This window comes from Rhamphochromis longiceps, linkage group LG3 (assembly GCF_057381845.1).
Source record: "Rhamphochromis longiceps isolate RC_006_pf linkage group LG3, R_longiceps_female_GT1.1, whole genome shotgun sequence".
Classification (NCBI taxonomy): domain Eukaryota; kingdom Metazoa; phylum Chordata; class Actinopteri; order Cichliformes; family Cichlidae; genus Rhamphochromis; species Rhamphochromis longiceps.
The window spans coordinates 26,104,057-26,125,821 of NC_140559.1; the positions used below are offsets into that span (position 1 = coordinate 26,104,057).

The window sequence follows — 21,765 nt, forward strand, 5'->3', positions numbered from 1 at the left end:
TGCCCAACTAAGGATATTGTCAGGGGGTGGGAGGAATACTTGAGGCCCTCCTAAAGTTCAATGATCTGTCTTCTATAGAGCACAGTATGGAGATAAGGTAGATGACTCATCCACTCTGGGGTGAGGTCACACAGGCAGTACACAAATCCTTGATGGCAGAGCCTTTGGTCTGGATTAGACTCGCACAGTGTTCCTGAATGCTCTGTAGAGGCGTGTCAACCAAGACAGCTCTACAACATCCAATGTTCCATGGAAATCGGGCGGTACCTCTGGATTGGCAGATCAGGCCAGGCTGCTGGAAAAGAGAATTAGTCCATTAATTGAATCTCAGATACAAGAGGAACAATGCAGTTTTCATCCCAATCACAGAACATTGGACCAGCTCTTTACCCTCTAGAGGATATGTGAGTGTGCATGAAGGTTAGCCCAACTAGTCTACATATGCTTTGTGAACTTGGAGAAGCCATTCGACTGTGTCGCTTGTAGTTTTCTGTAGGAGGTGCTTCAGTCTGGGTTTTCTGGCCCGTTACAGTACGAGACATTCGGTCCTTATAAAACCATTGCAAAAGCTTGGACCACATTGTCAGCAATAAGTTGAACTCATTCCCAGTGGGTGGTGGATTCCTCCGGGACTAGACCTTGTCAGTGATTCTGTGTATATTTTTAAGGACAGAATTTTGAGGCCTAAACAAATGGCAGAAGACTTCGACTTGGTTGGTCTCAGGATCTCGCATTTGATTTTTGCAGATACAGTGGTCCCTCTCTAAAACATGGCTCGCCTATCGTGGCTGTTTCGTGGATTTTTTTTTTAGTGCAATTTTGCATGCCCTATTTTTTTATTTTATTTTTAAAGCGCATTGTGTTCTGCGTCCTGATTGGCTGTAAACCATGGTCAATCAATCTCCTCTGTGCCGTGTCTCCTGTACAGAACAGAATGCGTGAAATTTACATAAAACTTCAATTGTTAGAAGTGTGACTCTGAAGTGCGCAACTGTATGTTTGTAAGTTTTCTGCCCAACAAAAATAATATCGACTAAATTTTTTGCACAGTCAAAGGCACCTGTGGTAGCCCTAAAAGGCAGAGGAGGATGCTAACCATCGCACAAAAAGTTGGACTTCTGGGACACCGGATTATAAGGCGCATTAAGCGAAACAAAACAGTCAGATAAGTCAAATCTCACTCAACTCATTCTTCTTGCTTTCTTTACTTCCATACCATTGAGTCTGCCACCTGGCTGTAGCTCAGGTGGCAGAGCAGGTCAGCCACTAATCAGAAGGTCGGTGGTTCGATCCCAGGCTGCCTCCTGGCTGCATGTTAGTATCTGGCTTGCGCAAGATACTAACCCCGTGTTTGCCTACTGGTGGTGGTCAGAGGGCCCAGTGTCCGGCAGCCTCGCCTCTGTCAGTGTGCCCCAGGGCAGCTGCCAGTGTGTGAATGAATGACTGAATGTAGTGTGAAGCGCTTTGGGGTTCTTAAGGACTAGAAAAAGCGCTATACAAATGCAGGCCATTTACCATTCATTATGTTGAATTCTCTCGCAGCTGCTCTATTCCCAGGTTCTGGACCTGAAAACAGGGTCTGGACTTATTTTTCTACGGAGGTCTGACATGTGAGTGTGTTTAAACAAGGGAGAAAAATTTCAATTGTCTGTCTGAGAAAAGTGTATGAAGTGTGTAGTGAGGGGTTTTACAGCTTATAGCCTTAAAATACAATAATAATTAAAATAATAATAATTAAAAAATAAAGCTTGCTACTTGGCCACGCAGATTTCACCTATCGCGGGTTATTTTTAAAACTCCCGCGATAAATGAGGGACCACTGTAATGTGGTTCTGTTGGCTTCATCATGTGGTCATCTCCAGTTTGTGCTGGAGTAGTTAGCAGCCAAGTGTGAAGCAGCGGGAAGTATAATCAGACATCCAATGAGTTTAAGTATCTTTTGGTTCACGAGTGAGGGAAGAGGAGAGCGGGAGATTGGTAGACTGAGACAAATTGGTGCTGTGACTGCAGCTTTGTAGTGAAAAGAGAGCTGAGTGTAAAAGTGAAGCTCTCGATTTGCTGCTCACTCTACACCCCACCTTTGGTGATGAGTTCTGGGTAGTGACCAAAAGAGCAAGATCACAGATACACGAGCTTTCATGGAAGGGTGGTTGGCTTCTTCCAAGTTAGGATAAGGACTTAAATCATCCAGGATTGGCTCAGAGTAGAGCCACTACTCCTTCATATTGAAAGGAGCCAGTTCAAGTGGATGAGGCATCTGACAAGGATGCCTCTTGTGGAGGTGTCCTGACATGCCCCACCCAGAGGACGCTCTGGGGCAGAACCAGGAGAGACTGTATAATCTGTCACTGGTCTGAGAATGCCTTGGTGTCCCCATGGTCAAGCTAGAGAAGGTGGCTTGGTAGAAGGAGGTCTGGGCTTCTCTGATTAGGCTGCTGCTCTTACAAAAAGTTTCCTGAATAAAGTGTAACAAAATAAAATAATCAGACATCTACAAAAACTCACATTAGCTTATATAACTTTTCAGTAGCATTTGTAGAAAAATGTTTTTCAGACAGTTAAGATCTGCATGCTGGTTCAAAATGTAAAAATAATTGTCTTTCTCTTCTTTAAGTTAATTAAGTTCTAAAGACAAGTCAGTGACATACTGGAAACATCCACTAGGGAACTGCCCTAGTGAATTATAGCTTTCACCCTCAAATTAAAAGTTATGCCTTAATTTTTAATTTACCAGTTTATTGTTTCTACAAATTACACTTCATGTCTAGTCATAACGTATTAATTTTTTTATTAATTATTGTTTGTTTGTTTTTTGTGTGTTGATAATGTAATAACTAGAATTTAGATTGCATTGGCTTGATCTAGCATTGATATGTTTGATTTTGTTTTTTTAGATTTATACACAAATATATAAAATAATTCAGTTTTCCGTCTAATTTATTAACGATTTAGATAGACAAACTGTCTCACACCAGAGAGCATTCAAGCAACATGTGAAAAAGCAAAGGTTCAAATGCAGTCTTCCATTTTATATATGCCATTATTTATAAAATGACCATCTTACATAATTAGTAAAGACTTTGCTAGCTTAGATGGTGTAACATTGTTGTTGAGGGATTCATGTTGTCATTTTTATCTGTGCATTTCTAGGTCTGATTCTAAAATGCTTATGAACACTTGTATTCTCTCAGAAGACACTCTCCGACAATCTTAAAAGGAACAAACATTAAAACATGTTCTACAAAACCATTTTCTGGTTTTCACATTAGAGCAGTCTGATCATCAGGATTAACAGAAACTATAACTGAGAGGAGATGTGATTTAATGTTTAGTTCTATGTACAGTGGTCCCTCGTTATAACGTGTTTCACCTCTCGCGGCCTTGCTGTTTCGCAAATTTTTTTTGTGCAATTTCCAACAAAAACTATGTCGATGAAACCTTTTGCACCCAAAAGGCAGAGGAAGATGCTGACCATTGCACAAAATAGTTGGACTTCGGGAAAGACTAAAGGAAGGTCAAAGCCGCAGTATTTTTCGGACCATAAGGCACACTGAATTATAAGGTGCATTAAACGAAACAAAACAGTCAGATAAGTAAAACTGTACTCAACTCATTGTTCTTGCTTCCTCTACTTCTGTACGATTGATTCATTGATGTTGAATTCTCTGGCAGCTGCTCTATTCCCATGTTCTGGACCTGAAAACAGGGTTTGATCTTTGGTTTCATTCTATAATACTGGACTTATTTTTCTACAAAGGTTTGAACTTTGAGAGTGTTTAAACAAGAGGAAAAAGTGTGAAAATGTTCATGCCTTTGTAAGAAAAGTGTACAGCCTTACAACATCTATAATAATTGTAAAAAATAAAGTTGAATTGCATATGTTGTCTGTGGAGACAATGAAAAAAGTGTGAATCATTGTTGTTGGTTGGTTATGAACACTGACAAATATGAGGTAGATATCAATAAAGTTTTCCCTAAAGTAACTAATTAAGCAGTAAAACAGAAATTTTGTCAAAAAAAAGTTAGTTGTGGATGTACTAGCACTGTGTCAAGGTTATTAACGATGGATGTCTGTTATAACTGAACAGTTAAAATGTAAATGTAAAATTTATAAAACTTTATTTTTCTGTTTGAGTACCTCTAATGACAGTTTATGTTTCCAATATCGTGGTAGTCCCACCGACAGAAGACAAGTCACCAACAAACACATGAGACCAAGGGAGCGCAGCACAATAAGTCCGGTGGGTTGAGAAAGCCCATGTCCTTGAAATGAAATGTGATTCTTATTCACCAGTTCAATCAAATATATTTTCATTTACAATATTCTAAATGTTACGTAAACCACATTAACAATTAAAACCAGCTAGGAAAAAACAACAGTCAATATCACATTAAAAAAATATGTTTTTCTTTACAAAATCTGACTTTAGAAAGCCTTGAGTCTCAAAATGCTTCAGTTGTAGGTATTATCAGGTATCTGATAATTAGTTTCAGCTAAAACAAAATTAAAACAAAAGTATCACAGGTATAGCGCACCTTTGATGTTAAGCCAGCTCTCTGGTGAGTCTCCAGTATCGACAATACTACATTTGTAGAGTCCTCCATCAGATTTGGATACAGTCGGAATCATTATGTTTCCTGATGAGCTGCTCCCAATGGAGATGCTATTTTTATAGAATTTTGCAGTGTAGTTGGAGGTTGAATCCTTTTTTCTACAATGCAAGGTCACATTTTCTCCCTCGATCACAGGATAGACAGGACTTTCCAGAATTACATGACCCTCTAAATTTAAATGGCAGGAAATACGACAGTTATTTTGTCTGTAAAAGTGTTTTCTGTTTAAATTATACATATACATATATATATAAGTATATATATGTACATATGTGTGTGTGTCTGTGTGTGTGTGTGTGTGTGTGTGTGTTATTTTATTAAGGTTACGATGCATTTTCTGAAGAAAAATTATCACTTACTGCCAATGAAAGAATACAAATGGACTAAATAAGTTTTTTTATGTGCATACCAGTTACAGTGATGTTGACAGAGTTGCTTTTTTGTATTTCTCCATGTTCACACCAGTATTCTCCACTGTCTGTTGATGGATATGCATTAATAATATTGCAAGGTCCAGTGGGTGTTTTCCAGAATGAAGCACATCTTCTAACATCTCCTTTTGTCTTTTTCATCACTCTCCATCCAGTCAGCCCATTTAGCCCTTCACAGCTGATAGTGATGGGCTCTGTTTGAAAGAACTGCTGCCTGTTCGGAACAACTTGAGGAAAACCTGAATCTGAGACACAAAATCCAATAAAGACTCATTTTTCAATTTGAACAAAATAGTCTTAAACTTAAGGTTATTGCACATGTGCGCCTTCTTATTGTTGTTGTTGTTTTTTACTTTTTCAGACAAAGACAAAAGTATACACATTAAGCATGCAAGCTTTCAAATGATAAACATTTATGCATATATATATTTACTGTTATGGTAAATATAGATATGCAACTGTTTCAGAGGTTTATGTAGTATCTCTATTTTTATCTAGAAAATAATAACTGCAGTAATTTACAATAATTTCAGATTGTTAACAGATATATTAAATCTATTACAACACACTATTATACAAACATGCAGCCACACACCTAAAAATCCACACAAAATTTTTTTAAAAGAAACTTACAGTATGTTTGAGAATCACTGTATTCGACTACCATAACCAACAGAGTCAGAACATTCCTCACTGAAAAGATTGAGAATGACAGTTTTAATGTTTAACATGTTTTCATTTTTTCTCCATCAGTAGTAATAAGTCCTATGCATTTATTAGTGGGCAGTTACAAATGTGCAAAATGAATACATTGAAATATATGGGTGCATTTTGGATATATTAATTTCCCTTGTGTTCATTTTCTCTGTTGCTGACTCAATATCTCTTATTTATAAACAGACAAGGTCAGTACTCACAGAGTCTGATGGTGGGAAATCTGACCTCCATGTTGCCTTGCTGCTGACTGTGTAAGTGTCAGACTGAACTGAAGATATATATTTTTTGTCAGAACTTCCTCTTCCTCTGTTTCTGTGGTGACTGAGGCCCAACAGGGTTCCACTTCAGTCACAAGTGGTAGCGTCTCTCTGCAGCCTACTATTTGTTTTAGCCATTTCTCTCTCTCTCTCACACACACACACACACACACACACACACACACACACACACACACACACACACACACACACACACACACACACACATATATATATGTGTGTGTGTGTGTGTGTGTGTGTGTGTGTGTCTTCTTTATCATATCAAAACTGACATTTTTTATTGTAACAACCAACAATTTATACAGGAAAATCATGATTATTAACAAGGTTGCCCAAACTTTTGCATCCCACTGTACATATGGTGCATGGAGGCCAAGATAAAGGTAGCATCGGAGCTATTGAAGCTGCAGAAAGTTGCACAAGTAAAGACTCACTTGAAGAGACACACCAGAGAGACAAAGGGCAGGAGAATAAACCAGCTGGTCTCCACAGAACCATCCAAGGTGTACTCTCAGTGGCAGGGGGGCAACATGAGGACAGCATCACCAAGGCTGGAGACGGCCTGGAAGAGCATATAGGAGAAGGATGCAACCCATAACAGCAATGTTCAGTAGCTAGGATGGCTTCTTCTATGAAGATGAATAGTAGATGAATACAACACTGAAATCACAGACAAGTTCAGTGAGTTACTTAGATCCCTGGAATAACATCATAACATTCTTGTGACATCTACCAATTATGTGAACACGGCAGACTATGCACAAGGCATTGCCAACCATGCAAGAGATTTCCCCCATATCATATTGCAAAACTGCTTGATGAAGCACAACAAAGCACCGAAGGTGTTCACCCACCCTTCAAGCACTGCAGAAATCCACTGTGGAAAACACTTAATGCACTGAAGCCCCACTGCGTAATGCACAGAACCCAAATGATCCTGATAACTCCTGGTGGCACACACCATAGAAGTCCCCTGTTTAGGCCCCAGTGGGTTTGACCTGATGGGCACCCTCTAGAAACATGTTAACTGATGTATCACCTTTGTTTACTTTAACATCCATTTAAGCAGGAAGGTAGGCCAGTTGAGTGAGTATATACCAGTCTTTATTGGGCAACTTGACATTTTGGTAAGCAACCGTTTCAGTGTAATGCAAATTAAGAGTGTGAGCAGACCTCCCCCGTACAATCATTCTCTCACTGCTATTGATTATGTTGCTGCCATTTCCTGTGCAATATTTTGGCAGATTTGCAACTTCCATCCCTATCTTCAATGACCATAGCCCTTCCAGCCTTATTTATTATATGTACACATGCCCTTGTACACCCACACAATGCTTCCCGTAACTCACAAATTGTGTATATAGTGTTCTTATATTGTTCTTCCTTTTTTGTATATTTTTTTCTTTATTTGTGCACCTCTGTGGTGCTACCTAATTTTGCTGTGTAAGCAAATGTTCAATAACAATTCAAAAGTTCAAAGTTCTAATGTAATTATGATAATTCTGATGAATAAGAGTAAATCCTAAGTTTTGCAAAAGCTTAAGTTTTGCCAGATTTGCAGAGTAACTTTACCAACAGCTACATAAGTATGTACAAACTTACTCAGTCAGACACCCACAGACGGTGGAGTTTTAAGAAGTCTGCAGTTGTTGTGGCATTTTCCGGTTGCACTAAACAATTTGTTCATTCTCCTCATCACCTTCAGCAATGTCAGCAGTAAACACTAGATGGCAGCATAGGAGAAGCTTCTTCACTATGGTCTGTGGTCATCAACTGAACTGGAATTTTTATTTGTTAATTACCCACTCAAACACATATTTTGAGCTAAAACCACTTTGTTTATGAATGGATAATACAATTCTTCTAGCACAAACTGGATTTATTTTATTATAGGTGCAAATCCAGAACAAAGCAGAGTTGCACTCCTGTTAATACAACGTTTATAATCAAACATTAAGTTTGAAGTAACTACAACATTCTTAAATACAACTTTTTATTTTATGCTCACTGAAATCATTCACAGACTCTGACTTGTTCAGTTTTCTTTTTAAGCATGTGCACACAAATGTTTCTATCCCATCATGCTTTGCAGGAATGTCTGTTTTTAGTATAAGCAGTCTTAAAAAAGTCCCCTGAGGGTTGTACTTTAGTGGAGCCAGGTACAGTGTCAGTACATCAAAGTAGTACGTGTCTTCAGAGACAGCTCAAACTTGATATCGTGATACTCAGCTATGCCTTTATGCTGGTATGCAGGGCCTCAATAGGGGATGTATGGTGAGGCTCTTAATATGCCTCTCTATCTCTCCTTGTAGCTGGCACTTATATACTTTTTGACCTCAGAAAACAGAACTTATGTCTAAATAATAATTATAATATCCACATTTTAAGATTGAATTCATTATTTTGATTTGATTTGATATACCTTTATTAGTCCCACAAGGGGAAATTTCATAATTTCATAAGGCTGCTGACCTATTGCACGCAATGGCGGCGCCATCTTACCCTCCGACCATACATATATGACACAAAACATCACATGGGGAAGACAGGTCAGAGAGGTATAACAATGGAAAATGCACCACATGAGGCAAGAGAAGGAGAAGAAAATAACTCCCCCCAGACTGAGCTTCAACAGGGAGATCAGTTTGAGAACAGAAAAAAACACCTCTGCATATAGCACAAGAAAAAACTCTTAATACACCAAAGAAACACATGGCAAGCAACAGGGGAGGGTAAAATGGCCTGCCTGCATTTGTATAGCGCTTTACTAGTCCCTAAGGACCCCAAAGCGCTTTACACTACATTCAGTCATTCACCCATTCACACACACATTCACACACTGGCAATGGCAAGCTACATTGTAGCCACAGCTGCCCTGGGGCGCACTGACAGAGGCGAGGCTGCCGGACACTGGCGCCACCGAGCCCTCTGACCACCACCAGTAGGCAAACATGGGGTTAGTATCTTGCCCAAGGATATTTGGCATGCAGCCAGGAGGCAGCCTGGGATTGAACCACCGACCTTCTGATTAGTGGCTGACCTGCTCTGCCACCTGAGCTACAGCCACCCCAAAGGGTGAGAGACAGCCGATTTAGACAGTACATCCGGGCCTGCAGCCTGTGCGCTGGGCTCCTTGATCCACCGTCAGCATCGGAAGGGAATAAGCGTCGAAGGCGTTTGGAAAGGGAGGGGGGATCAGTGTGTGCATATCAGTGTATATGTATGTGTGTGTGTCCATAGTTCAGCTGAGACAGTGTCCTTCGCCCTGCTAGGCTAAGTAAACAGTCTTCCAGCCAACCCAGGTGGCCTTGCATGGATTGGGAAGGAACAGTCTAAACACAGTCGTTATCAGGGTCTTTTTTTGTTCGGCTCCAGCCTTGAGACCGCAGCTGGCGCCGAGAGGGTCTCCGCATGAAGTGATGGTGCTTTTTACTTTAGTTCGAACAGCTCATATGAATTTCAAAGCTGTTCTAACAGTCCAACACTGGTCTCTCAATCTCCCGTTGGAGAGCCGTGAGCTTTCTATGATGTTATCCAAATGTACGTTCCGTGATGTTGTCATTCGTTTTGCTCAAAGAGCAGGTTCTAAGAACTCACGACCACAGTGCACTTCCCTAAGATATGATCGAATTTGCGCTCAAAGGTGTTGTTCGAGCTAGCCCCTCCAGATGTAATCCAGTTTTTCACTCAGAGGTCTTGTTCTGAGTATTCACGGCAGCTGTGCGTTCTCCAAGATCTTCTCCGTGCTGCACTCAATGAACCCATTTTGAGAAACTCACGCCTCGTCCCATCATTTCAATCCCAGCGGGCAGCCTTGTGGGGGTTTGAACAGCTGGTTCCGCTTCCTTAATTCTTCGATAAGTCTGGGCCAAGCCAGCTCCGATCAGCAAGAACCCTGTTACCATGGTTCCGAATAGGTAGATATCTTCAGCAGTCAGGCTCACCCGAGCCCAGACTTCTCGTTGAGAAGGGGCGTCAATTGCATTCAGAGACCAGTTGATCAAATCCATAATTCCTCTTTTAGGTTTTAGAGAACAGACTGTGAGAGTATGTTCCAGGGAAAAGTAATACAAAAAACACGAGACTAGACAAGGACATAAGAGGCTAAGCAGGGAAGCTAAGGGAGAGGAGAAGAGAAGAGGAGAAAAGTGCGACCGCCGTCGTCAAGAGCAAGAGCAGAGATTATTTTCTTTACTTACTTTCAACACACTAAGGCACATATTACATACTGTCTTTCAGGTTCACATAGTTGTGTGATATTTGGCTTAAAGTTTCATAAAACAGTTTATTCTGTCCCCTGCGTGCGTGGTTCTGGTACACGAAGTGACAGATAGCTAAACATATGCAGGCACTGAAAATGTTGAATGATGAGTCAGACGTGAAATAAAGTTGAGGGTTGTTTACTTGTTTGTCTTCACCAATGTATACCTTACAGTGCTTTCCCAGAACTTGTGAAACTACAAAAAAGAAATATGCTCAACAAAAATAAAGAATTATGCATTTGCATAATGTACATATAGGCATGTATATACAAATACTTTTGATTTTACCTCTATATTTCACCTTTAAAATATGTTTTTCTTGCCTTGTTTGATATCATTATTTTCAGCACAACCTCAAATATCTGAAATTTGAGTTATTTTTTCATTTTGGTATACTATATTAGCACAGTTGACCTAAATTCAGACAAAGAATTCAAAACCCAAGTAGAAAACAGTTATATTTCTTACTGTAAAACCCACAAACATGTTTAACAAATCATTTTCATAACTTGAAATGCAAATAGAAATTGTACATTGCAAACAACAAAGTTATATGGTACTATTTACCTAAAAATGCAGCCAAGGCCTCAGGCCTTTATATAGCCATTTAAATCTATTTACAGAACAATCAGGTGTGCTGCATCAAATAAGAAGGCACACAAATTATTTATGCCAGTCCAGAAAAATTGTTTGTGTTCAGTATAAGACAGAGGAGAACAGCACAGGCCTAAACCCTGCAGGTCTGACAGCAGGAGGTGCATCAGTCCAGTTTTCCATGTGGGAACAGCATTTACACTGGAATCTGCCTTTGATGGCTTTTTTAGAGCAAATGTGAAATTCAGCAGTATAACTGACACACAATACAAGACAATAACTACACAACAAACTTATTATAGCCTCCAAACACGCTAAACGTCACTAATGTCTCACATATGAAAACTCTCTCTCTGTGTCTTTCACTCGCCTGCTTTCCTTCGCGGGTGTCACTCCTAAAAACTTCCCCTTCTCCCTAAACAACCAAATATCACATGTTGCCATATCATTTTTTTTGATTGGCTGACATGGTAAAGTCTAACACCAATAGGGAAGGGGTGTTTTCTCTTTTTTCACTCGGCGGAGACAGTGTTGCCAACTTTGCGAGTTTTCAGACCCCTTAGCGACTTTTTTTCTAAAGAAAGTAGCTAAAAAAAGACGTGAAAGTGCGTATCACTTTTACTCTCAACAAGCAGCAGGTGCTGTAACGCAGTCAGTTCTTCTTTTACTCTTATGCTGTTTTGTGGATCACAAGGTTTAAAACTACTTATAAACACACACACACACAGTAACTCCACCACAGTGCCTATTTCGGGTCACTTTTGCCGGTCCAAGCCCAGGTAAAGGAGCAGGGTTGGAATTGTGACATTAAAAAAACCAATAATTGCTAAAAGAAATTTAATTTGTAGTTCTAAATAAACTCTAAATGCATTTAGGACGTTTTTTACTCACTTTATGTCTCTTCCACGATGTTATTTCTCTCTCCAACAACATAGGTTACAATTAGATTAGCATGATCAATTATGCAAATTAGGCGATGACGTCATTTAGCGACTTCTAGCGACTTTTAGGACAACCAATAGCGATTTTCCTTACTGAGGAGTTGGCAACACTGGGCGGAGAGTGTTTGCTAGAGCTGTCGGTAGAAAACTCCATTTTTACCGTTCTTCCCGCTGTAAACACCACTGTTTTGGTCAGAAAAAAGCATTGTGTGTATTTTTTATCATTTACGTGGCCCATCGACACAATTCAAAAGCTGGTATATAGTTTGAAGTCTGCACTTTCGACCCAAGTTGAAATGGGGACTCTGACTTACTGCATCTTGCAGCTGTGTCGTCTTAAATTGGTCATGTGATTTTGACGCGCTGGTGCGTCCGGCGACCCCAGAGGGTTAAACTTCACCTAAACAATCTGCAGATTTCATTACAATTTAATAAAATATCATCTTGTCTTTATTTTTAGTTAGCACATATGTTACGACTGTGGCCGTAACTGTGTGGGGATTTGAGTGTCTAGGTGCTCCTCCGGGTATGTTACGATTTGGCGTTGGTAATGTGTTGTTTTTGCGTGACTGTTATGTGTTTCCTACTTTACTTTGAAAGTCTGTGTCATCTTAGTGTGTTCAGTTTACGTTTCCTTGTCTCGTCAGTTCTAATTTGCCCCGGCTGTGTTTCCCTCCTGTGGTCCATTCCCTGATTGCTCCTTCTATGTATTTAAGCCCTGTGTTTCTGTATGTCATGGTCGCGATCTTCCCCCCCGTTGTAAATAGTTTGACGTTTTGTGTTTTGATGTAAATAAATTCGTTTTGAGACACTTTTTGGGATTTTGGTGGAGAGCCTTAGTGTTTTTCTTCGTAGTTTTATTTTCCTTATCTTTGTTTTTCTACGTTGCACCCCGGTTGCCTAGGCCGGGGTGTAACATATGGGGGCTCGTCCAATCACTGTGGGGTCCGAGGACCGCTTCAGCCGTCCGCCGTCGCTGGAGGGTCCGGGGAGGGACCGCTTCAGCCGTCTGTCTTTGCTGGAGGGTCCGAGGGAGGGACCGCTTCAGCCGTCTGTCTTCGCTGGAGGGCCCGGGGGGGCCGCTTCAGCCGTTCGCCGTTGCTGGAGGGTCCGAGGGAGGGACCGCTTCTGCCTCCGTCTGTCTTCGCTGGAGGGCCCGGGGACCGCTCCAGCCTTCATCCGCCTTCGCTGGAGGGTCCGTGGGACCTCTCCAGCCTTCGTCGTCTGCTGGAGGGTCAGGGGGACCGCTCCAGCCTTCATCAATTTCGACCGCTTCAGTCTTCATTTGCCTTCGCTGGGGGGTCCGAGGGACCGCCTCAGCCTTCGTCGTCTGCTGGAGGGTCAGGGGGGCCGCTCCAGCCTCCATCAGTCTTCAGTCTTCGTTTGTCTTCGCTGGAGGGTCCGTGGGACCGCTCCAGACTTCATCCGTCTTCGCTGGAGGATCCGAGGGACCGCTCCAGCCTTCTGCAGCTGGTGGGCTGCTCGTTTGTCTTCGCTGGAGGATCCGAGGGACCGCTCCAGCCTTCGTTTGTCTTCGCTGGAGGATCCGAGGGACCGCTCCAGCCTTCGTTTGTCTTCGCTGGAGGGTCCGAGGGACCGCCTCAGCCTTCGTCGTCTGCTGGAGGGTCAGGGGGACCGCTCCAGCCTCCATCAGTTTCATCTGCCTCCGCTGGAGGGTCCGTGGGACCGCTTCAGTTTTCATTTGCCTTCGCTGGGGGGTCCGAGGGGCCGCCTCAGCCTTCGTCGTCTGCTGGAGGGTCCGTGGGACCGCTCCAGCCTTCATCCACCTTCGCTGGAGGATCCGAGGGACCGCCCCAGCCTTCGTCGTCTGCTGGAGGGTCCGTGGGACCGCTCCAGCCTTCATCCGTCTTCGCTGGGGGGTCCGAGGGGCCGCCTCAGCCTTCGTCGTCTGCTGGAGGGTCCGTGGGACCGCTCCAGCCTTCATCCACCTTCGCTGGAGGATCCGAGGGACCGCCCCAGCCTTCGTCGTCTGCTGGAGGGTCCGTGGGACCGCTCCAGCCTTCATCCGTCTTCGCTGGAGTGTCCGAGGGCCCGCTCCGGTTTTCAGTTTCCACTGGAGGACCCGTCCAGTCGTCAGCGTCGCCTGCGGGACGGTGGCCGGTGCCGTATGGGCTGGACATGGAACTTTTCATTTTTTTCGTTGGGGTTGTATGTTTTAAATGTTTGTTTTTTTTGGGTGGGGGGTATGTTAGGTCTATGCTGGGTCAAGTGTGCTGCCTGTGCAGGTGTTTACCGGTCACAACCCACTGGTGTTCCTTTCCCGAATGTGCAACTCCAATCAAAGACTTATGCGCTGGTCCTTGTTGTTGCAAGATTTTAACTTGGAGATCAGCTACAAGAAAGGGAAGGTTAACGTATTGGCTGACACCCTGTCTAGAGCACTGTCTCCTTGAATTAAACATTTTGGGGTTAATGTTAATTCTTGGGTAAGGGGGTGTTACGACTGTGGCCGTAACTGTGTGGGGATTTGAGTGTCTAGGTGCTCCTCCGGGTATGTTACGATTTGGCGTTGGTAATGTGTTGTTTTTGCGTGACTGTTATGTGTTTCCTACTTTACTTTGAAAGTCTGTGTCATCTTAGTGTGTTCAGTTTACGTTTCCTTGTCTCGTCAGTTCTAATTTGCCCCGGCTGTGTTTCCCTCCTGTGGTCCATTCCCTGATTGCTCCTTCTATGTATTTAAGCCCTGTGTTTCTGTATGTCATGGTCGCGATCTTCCCCCCCGTTGTAAATAGTTTGACGTTTTGTGTTTTGATGTAAATAAATTCGTTTTGAGACACTTTTTGGGATTTTGGTGGAGAGCCTTAGTGTTTTTCTTCGTAGTTTTATTTTCCTTATCTTTGTTTTTCTACGTTGCACCCCGGTTGCCTAGGCCGGGGTGTAACACATATCTTAAACACTTAAAGCTGTAAGCTAATGATAGTTGTATAAGAGCACATGCTGCTGGTGCAATAAGCTGTACGTCCAATGGATGCATGATCTGACTAATCGCGAAAATAATCGGTGACTAGTTGACTATCAAAATAATCGTTTGTGGCAGCCCTATCGCGAAGTCATGTTTACTTGTCTGGTTTGTGGATTGACGTGATAAAAGGAAGGCTCAATTTTATCCATATATTGATTATTGGGTTATCAATTATAAGCTTACTATAAATAATTAAAGTCAAGCATAAAGAGATGAGCATGATCTCTCAGCATCTTAATCATATCCTCTTCTTACTTCTGAAGACACAGTCTGACCTAAAAAAAATTGACTCATCTCCTTTGACTTTACTGAACAGAAACACGCTTTGCCGATCGGATCACCCTTGCTACATTGAAATAGATATCAGTGCGAACTATCACATGTCCGCCATTACCTGCCGTCATTTTTGCGGAAAATGTAGTTTTTTACTTGTAGACTTTATAAGCCTATACAGTGGAACCCCAACTTACGAATACCCAATTTAATGAAAAATTCAACATACATTCTGACCTAAAAACAATGTCTTATTTTCTTTGACTTCAGTGAACAGTTTCTGCTGACAAGCCACTAGTTACTCAGACTGTGCTCTAGACCACACTTCACATAGAGACATGCCCAGTAAACTTGGCAGGTGTACTTCACAGCTCTGTTTTGGAAAACAAAGCAATGCAACACATTTACATCAGCCGTTGACCACAGTGACCTCCTGCTGTGTAGAAGAACTGAGATGCAGCAGCTCTTTTCTTTTGAACGGCGTTCAGCAAAAAGATTACAAGAAACAAATAGTTTCATTTAGAATCCTACATAACAGACAGCATGTGAACTTTATTGGTACTTTACACATTCGTTATAAACTGTGACACAGATACCTGTGACAAACAGATACAGGCTGCGAGACAAAGACAGAGATCAATTTCATGTTAGGAGTGATAACAAATATATCAAAGCTAAATGTTTTAATCTATTTTCTGTAACTCTTCTGAATAGCTGCTGCTGCAGTATGACATCAGCCACAGCTTATGTAGCCTGTGCACTATATAATATTTTATGTAGAGACATGCTCAGTACCAAATTGTGCAGTTATACATACTTCACTGCTTACCATAAATTTGGTTCATCTGTTTCAGAAAACAAAGCAATGTAACACATATACATTTATGGTTGACCACAGTGAGTACCTGCTGTTTAAAAGGAGCTGCAGCAGCTGTTTGTTTTTTTATAACGCCATTCATGCACAAGCAAAAAGAGCAGAAGCAACAAGTGTTTTAAATTAAACATGTAAATAATAGACAGAAGTTTTTGTTAGCATGTGAACTTTATAAGTACTTATGATCTTATGTACTTATTGAACTCATCATCTGTATAAAAGACACCTGTCCACAGCCTCAAACAGTCAGATTCCAAACTAATGTTTGGACGCTAATGTTTTTGTCACTTTTTATGGAATCAAACTCAAAGTAAGGTCAGTACTTCCACGCTTTAAACGCTGCATGCTCATACTCTCTCCCACACTCGATATATGATCCATTGTTGATCTGCACACAGCTGTTGTCACAAACGTCGCACTTGCTTACGTCACTGTCATGAGACATTCTCGCAAAAAAAATCACGGTTTTAGTAACGCAGTAACGCAGCGTTCCTACGGGAAAGTAACGGTAATCTAATTACCGTTTTTGCCATAGTAATCCCTTACTTTACTTGTTACTCGAAAAAAGTAATCAGATTACACGTAACGCGTTACAGTGTACTTCACTAACACAACAGCATTTGTTTTCATTCAAAGGCTTTATGGCTTTAATACCTGGTGGGCTGGACTGTAGTCAAAATGCCCGATTTTCTGTCCCAGTCCAGCCCTGCAGGTTAATACTGGCAGTGTCACCATGCCAGCTGACTGTATTTCATCATCAGCCAGTGTTGTTCTTGATCAATATTACCAAAGTTTACCATAAGGCAGCATAGAAAGTATTTACTTGCTTTCAGGTTTTATTCAAATGTTAGTCTTTTCAGTTGTTTCCCCACTTTGTGAGAAGATTATCTTCTTTTTTTAACAGGCAGATAAAGTTTTACATTGGAACTGGCTAATTTGTCAATTGTTTGTTACAAATGTTCGTATTTTAATATTAAAAAATGTTTTTGCCCAAAACATATGTGCTATATTACTATGCAAATATTGCTGTCCTTGAATGCTGAGTAAACACTGATTGATTGTATCTCTTGTACTTTATCAACACAGTATCTAAAAACTTTGCACCATAGTGGTTAAAATCTCATTCTAATAAGAGTTAAAAGCGCATTCGGTTATTAGGTTTATAGGATTATTGAATTATGGTTAACGGTTGGTAGAATTGTTTTTAACATTATCTGCCAATTACATCTGCCGCCCTTCTCCAAATCTGTGCCCCTACCTGGCCCCCCCAACAAAAATTTTCTAGACACACCACTGGGTACATACCACTCTTTATTGGCCAATTTAACATTTTACTAAGCAACAGTTTAATACTGAATAACAGTAGATTTTAATTTTGTTTAATGTGAGCAAAAAATTCTTAAAGCCTGTTCCGTCATGGCTTTTCTCACTGTAATGACTACAGAGTACAAAATTTACCAACAGCTAGATAAGCAGTGTTGGGTAAGTTACTTTAAAATAGTAACTTAGTTACATTACTAGTTACTTCTCTCAAAAGTAACTCAGTTACTTCAAGTTACTCGTTACTTTCAAAGTAACTAGTTACTAGGGAAAGTAACTTTGGTTTTACTCAGAATTCTCTTGTTAATGTGTTTCTTCCATAACTTTGCCAGTCTTCTAGCTTGCTTACTTGCCACAAGTGCACTGTGCCACCTACCAATAGAAAGGAAAAGATAATGTGCATCTTTCCACGAGAGAAATCCCACGCCTGGACCGTCATTGACTGCTGCCATGATTCTAGCCTACATCACAGCGTCATGTGCGCCTTTTACATCCAACACAAAAACTGCAGTCGTGGTGCTTTCGATTGTACTCAGAACTCGGAAATTCTGCCTTCTGAATAGGAAGATGTTGGTAACACCAAACTGCAGATGAGCTGCATACATGGCTGGACTGGGACAGAAAATTGGCCCGGACATTTTGACTAGAGACCGGCCCACCATTATAGGAAAAATTATAAAGCCTTTGAATGAAAACAAACGCTGTTGTGACAGTGATGTACACTGTTTTGATGGTATATATGCATCAATCTATCAATCGTTTGTTGTAAGATTCAGATAATTATTTTTTAAAAGCTAGACATTTTAAATGAGAATAAGATAGAAAACTATTTCTTTGTGCCCACCTCTCCCTGTTAATGCCCTACCTGGCCCCCCTGGCAAAACTTTGCTAGATCCGCACCTGCACAGTTACCAGCTGTCAGCTACCTAAAAAAGGATCCTGGTGTTATTTGTCTCTCAGAAACAGTTCATAACTTCCGTTCAACTCATTCATGTCACCTAAAAGGTAAACCTGTTTCTCCATCACCTGTTCAGCTCTGATGATTCAGTAAGGACATCTCCTGGTTTCATCTTCATGTTTCCCTCTCACCAGATATACAAACCGATATCATGACCAGCAGCTTTTTTGCAGCTGTGGCTCCAGCAAACATCAGCTGATACTAGAAATTAATATTAAATAAATTCTAACAACAGCTGATCAAGCTTAAACGTGCTGCTGTTGTTTGGCGCGACATCCGCTGGTTTCCTCTTTCGGCGCAAAGTGGGCGATAAACAAACAAGAGAGCCGATCAGCTGATCATTGATCAGTTTTCATGATTGAAGTAGAAACGGGAGAGGGAGGGGGGAGAATGAGAGAATAAGAGGCAGCTGTGCAGCAAAGACACAGAATAACTCCAGCTTTGTGTCTTTTTCATTGTAGCTGAATTACGGGACAAACTGTTCCTTTTCACCTCAATAAGAAACGCGTAATATTTTCTCTGAATACCAGACGGGACGGTTGGCAACTCTAATAACTTATGAACAAAATAAAGTTCAACATCATTAACTTCATAGCACCACCCAGCTGTATAGAAATTCCGTCATGCTAGCTAGCACGCAGTACGGAAAAAGTCAGCATAACGAAAATAAACTCCACCTAAACTTGGTTTATATCTGACCCAGAGAGACTGCAGGTCATAACTTCTTACCTGAAGTTCAGTTCACACTTGGACCGGCGGCCGCCTCGGGTCTCTTTTCCTTCTGCGTCCCCTTTCTCCAGCCCGAGAACGTGTTGCTTTCTCTCATCCACCTGCTGGCCTCCACCACTTGCCAATGTTACTGAATCTGTGGAAGCTCCGCGATAGCCACCACACGAAGTAACGAGTAACGACCCTATCTAAATCCCAGTAACGACTAACGTGTTCCTGATTTTGGCATAATAACTAGTTACCGTGCTCGTTACCACAATAATACATCCAGCACCATCATTTTAAACACGGGGGCCCCGCAGGGATGTGTGCTGAGCCCCCTCCTCTTCACTCTGCTGACCCATGACTGCACTCCATCATACAGCTCCAACCTCTTCATCAAGTTTGCGGACGACACAACGGTGGTGGGTCTCATTAGCAACAGGGATGAGACCGACTACAGAAGTGAGGTGAGACGCCTGGCCACGTGGTGTGCTGACAACAATCTCTCTCTGAATGTGGAGAAGACGAAGGAGATTGTTGTGGACTTCAGGAGAATGCACACCCAACATGCTCCTCTGACCATTGACGGAGCGTCTGTGGAGAGAGTGAGCAGCACCAAGTTCTTGGGTGTGCACATCACAGAGGATCTCTCCTGGACGTACAACACCACAGCACTGGCCAAGAAATCACAGCAGCGTCTCTTCTTTCTCCGCAAACTAAGAAGAGCAGGAGCTCCAGCCCCCATCATGTACACTTTCTACAGAGGCACCATCGAGAGCATCCTGTCGAGCTGCATCACTGTGTGGTTTGGAGCCTGCAATGCGTCTGGTCATAGAACCCTCCAACGCATAGTGAGAGCTGCAGAGAGGATCATTGGTGTCTCTCTCCCCTCCCTCCAGGACATTTACAGCACCCGTCTCACTAAAAAAGCCCTTTGCATAGCGGCTGATCCCACGCACCCAATGCAAAGCTTCTTCAAGTTGCTGCCGTCGGGGAGGAGACTGCGGAGTCTCCAGGCCAGGACCAGCAGGCTGAAGGACAGCTTCATCCATCAGGCTGTCAGGAAGCTTAACTCCCTCCCGATTCTGCCCCCTCTCCCCTCTCTCCTCCACGGTCTCACTGAACTCTGTCACACACACACACACACACACTCTCTGACTCACTCACTGGCCTGCACCAGTTACCAGTCACTTTGTGGAGCATTGGACTGCCATTACCTCATAAGACTTTGTGTTACAATATCTCATACTGTACATTACTAAATCTCCATTTGCACTATTTGCCTATTTGCACTACTCTACCTGGTTTGCACTCAATGTCATTTACCCTTATATTGTATATTGTATAGCTTTCTTGTTATATGTAAAATTGTATTATATTTATTTATTTTTTTTTACTTTAAAATATTTTACTTGCATTTTTAATCACTCTTATATTTAAATGTTCATTTTCTATTTTATCTAGGGATTGAGAGTAACGAAGTTTCTATTCTCTGTATGTCCTGTACATGTGGCAGAATTGACAATAAAGTTGACTTTGACTTTGACTTTGACTAATAACGTAGTTACTGTAACGCGTTACTTAATAACGTGTTAGTCCCAACACTGTAGATAAGTATGTAAAAACATGCTGAGAAATCATAGTGCTGCCCAGAATATTCCAGTTTTCAACAATGGCTGCCGCTACTAAGTTTTAATATTACTCTTATTACTCTTTCTGTGTTTCTGGTAAATAAACTTTTAAGATATTTTTAGGCGAGAATGTAGTTGTTTAAACTTCACATATCTGCTCGGTTTATCAAGACATCACATATTTGCAAAAGTGCTCCGATGTTTTCGGCGATATCTGTTACCCACCAGCTCGATAGGTAGCCAGGGCGGTGACGCAAAACTGAAGTCCAATTTCAAATCCGCTTACTTCCGGCCTTCGGAGGTCCCGGCAGATTTCCTATGAAAATTGCTTAATAAACATTTATTTTGTTTATTTTTATTTTATTAGCATTTTCCTTAAGTGTGTTAAATATATATTTTCTCATCTAAATGTCCACTGAGCTGTGAGCCAGGGGGGCGGTAATGCACATTAACATGGATTGCCAACCAAGAAGAAGAAGAAGCTGTGAGCCAGGAGGGAGGGGGTGAGTGATTCGTTCGTGCTATGATTCAGCACAGGAGGGAGGGGGTGAGTAGCTCAAATGTGCTGTTAGGATGTTAGCGGAGTGATGCTACTGTGAACCGAGGAGTTATTTTCTTGATGTGAGCTTCTACTCAGGGTTTTTTCTTCCAGTTCAGAGCAGAAATTTTTTTGTTAAGATACTGGATGTTGTGTTTTTCTCCACAATTTTAATTATAAGCTAGATATATTGCTGCTAACAGCAACGGGGATGAGTCAGTTGGCCTTGTGAATCATGATTCATGAGTCAGTAAAGTGATTCTCGAGTACTGAACGATTCGTTCATGATTCGCGCATCACTAATCTGCAGCAATGTCAGCAGTAAACACTAGAAGGCAACATACCAGAAGCTTCTCATTATCTGTGGTCATCAAGTGAACAGTATGTTGTTGTTGTTTCTTCTGTTGTTTCTTCCTCAAACACATATTTTGAGTTAAACCCACTTTGTTCATGAATGGACAATAAAATTCTTGTAGCACAAACTGGATTTATTTTATTATAAAATATTTATAATCAATCATTAAGTTTGAAGTAAGTTGAACTCATTTAAATATAGCATCATCTAAAATCTTACCATTTTCTATTTCAGAACAGTAAATTGATTATTTTATGCTCAGTGAAATCATTCACAGACCCTGAC

The 21,765-nt window shown here is 41.6% G+C and overlaps 1 protein-coding gene across 1 annotated transcript; it reads right to left on the reverse strand.

Annotated features, from left to right (window-relative positions):
• Positions 1-4,519: 4,519 nt before the first annotated feature.
• On the reverse strand, positions 4,520-5,993 carry LOC146673683 (Fc receptor-like protein 5). Its single transcript, XM_085384526.1, has 4 exons — positions 5,963-5,993; positions 5,679-5,738; positions 5,024-5,290; positions 4,520-4,788 (listed from the first exon to the last, which is right to left on the reverse strand). The coding sequence occupies exons 1-4, from the start codon at positions 5,991-5,993 to the stop codon at positions 4,520-4,522; spliced, it is 627 nt and encodes a 208-aa protein (XP_085240652.1).
• Positions 5,994-21,765: the final 15,772 nt, after the last annotated feature.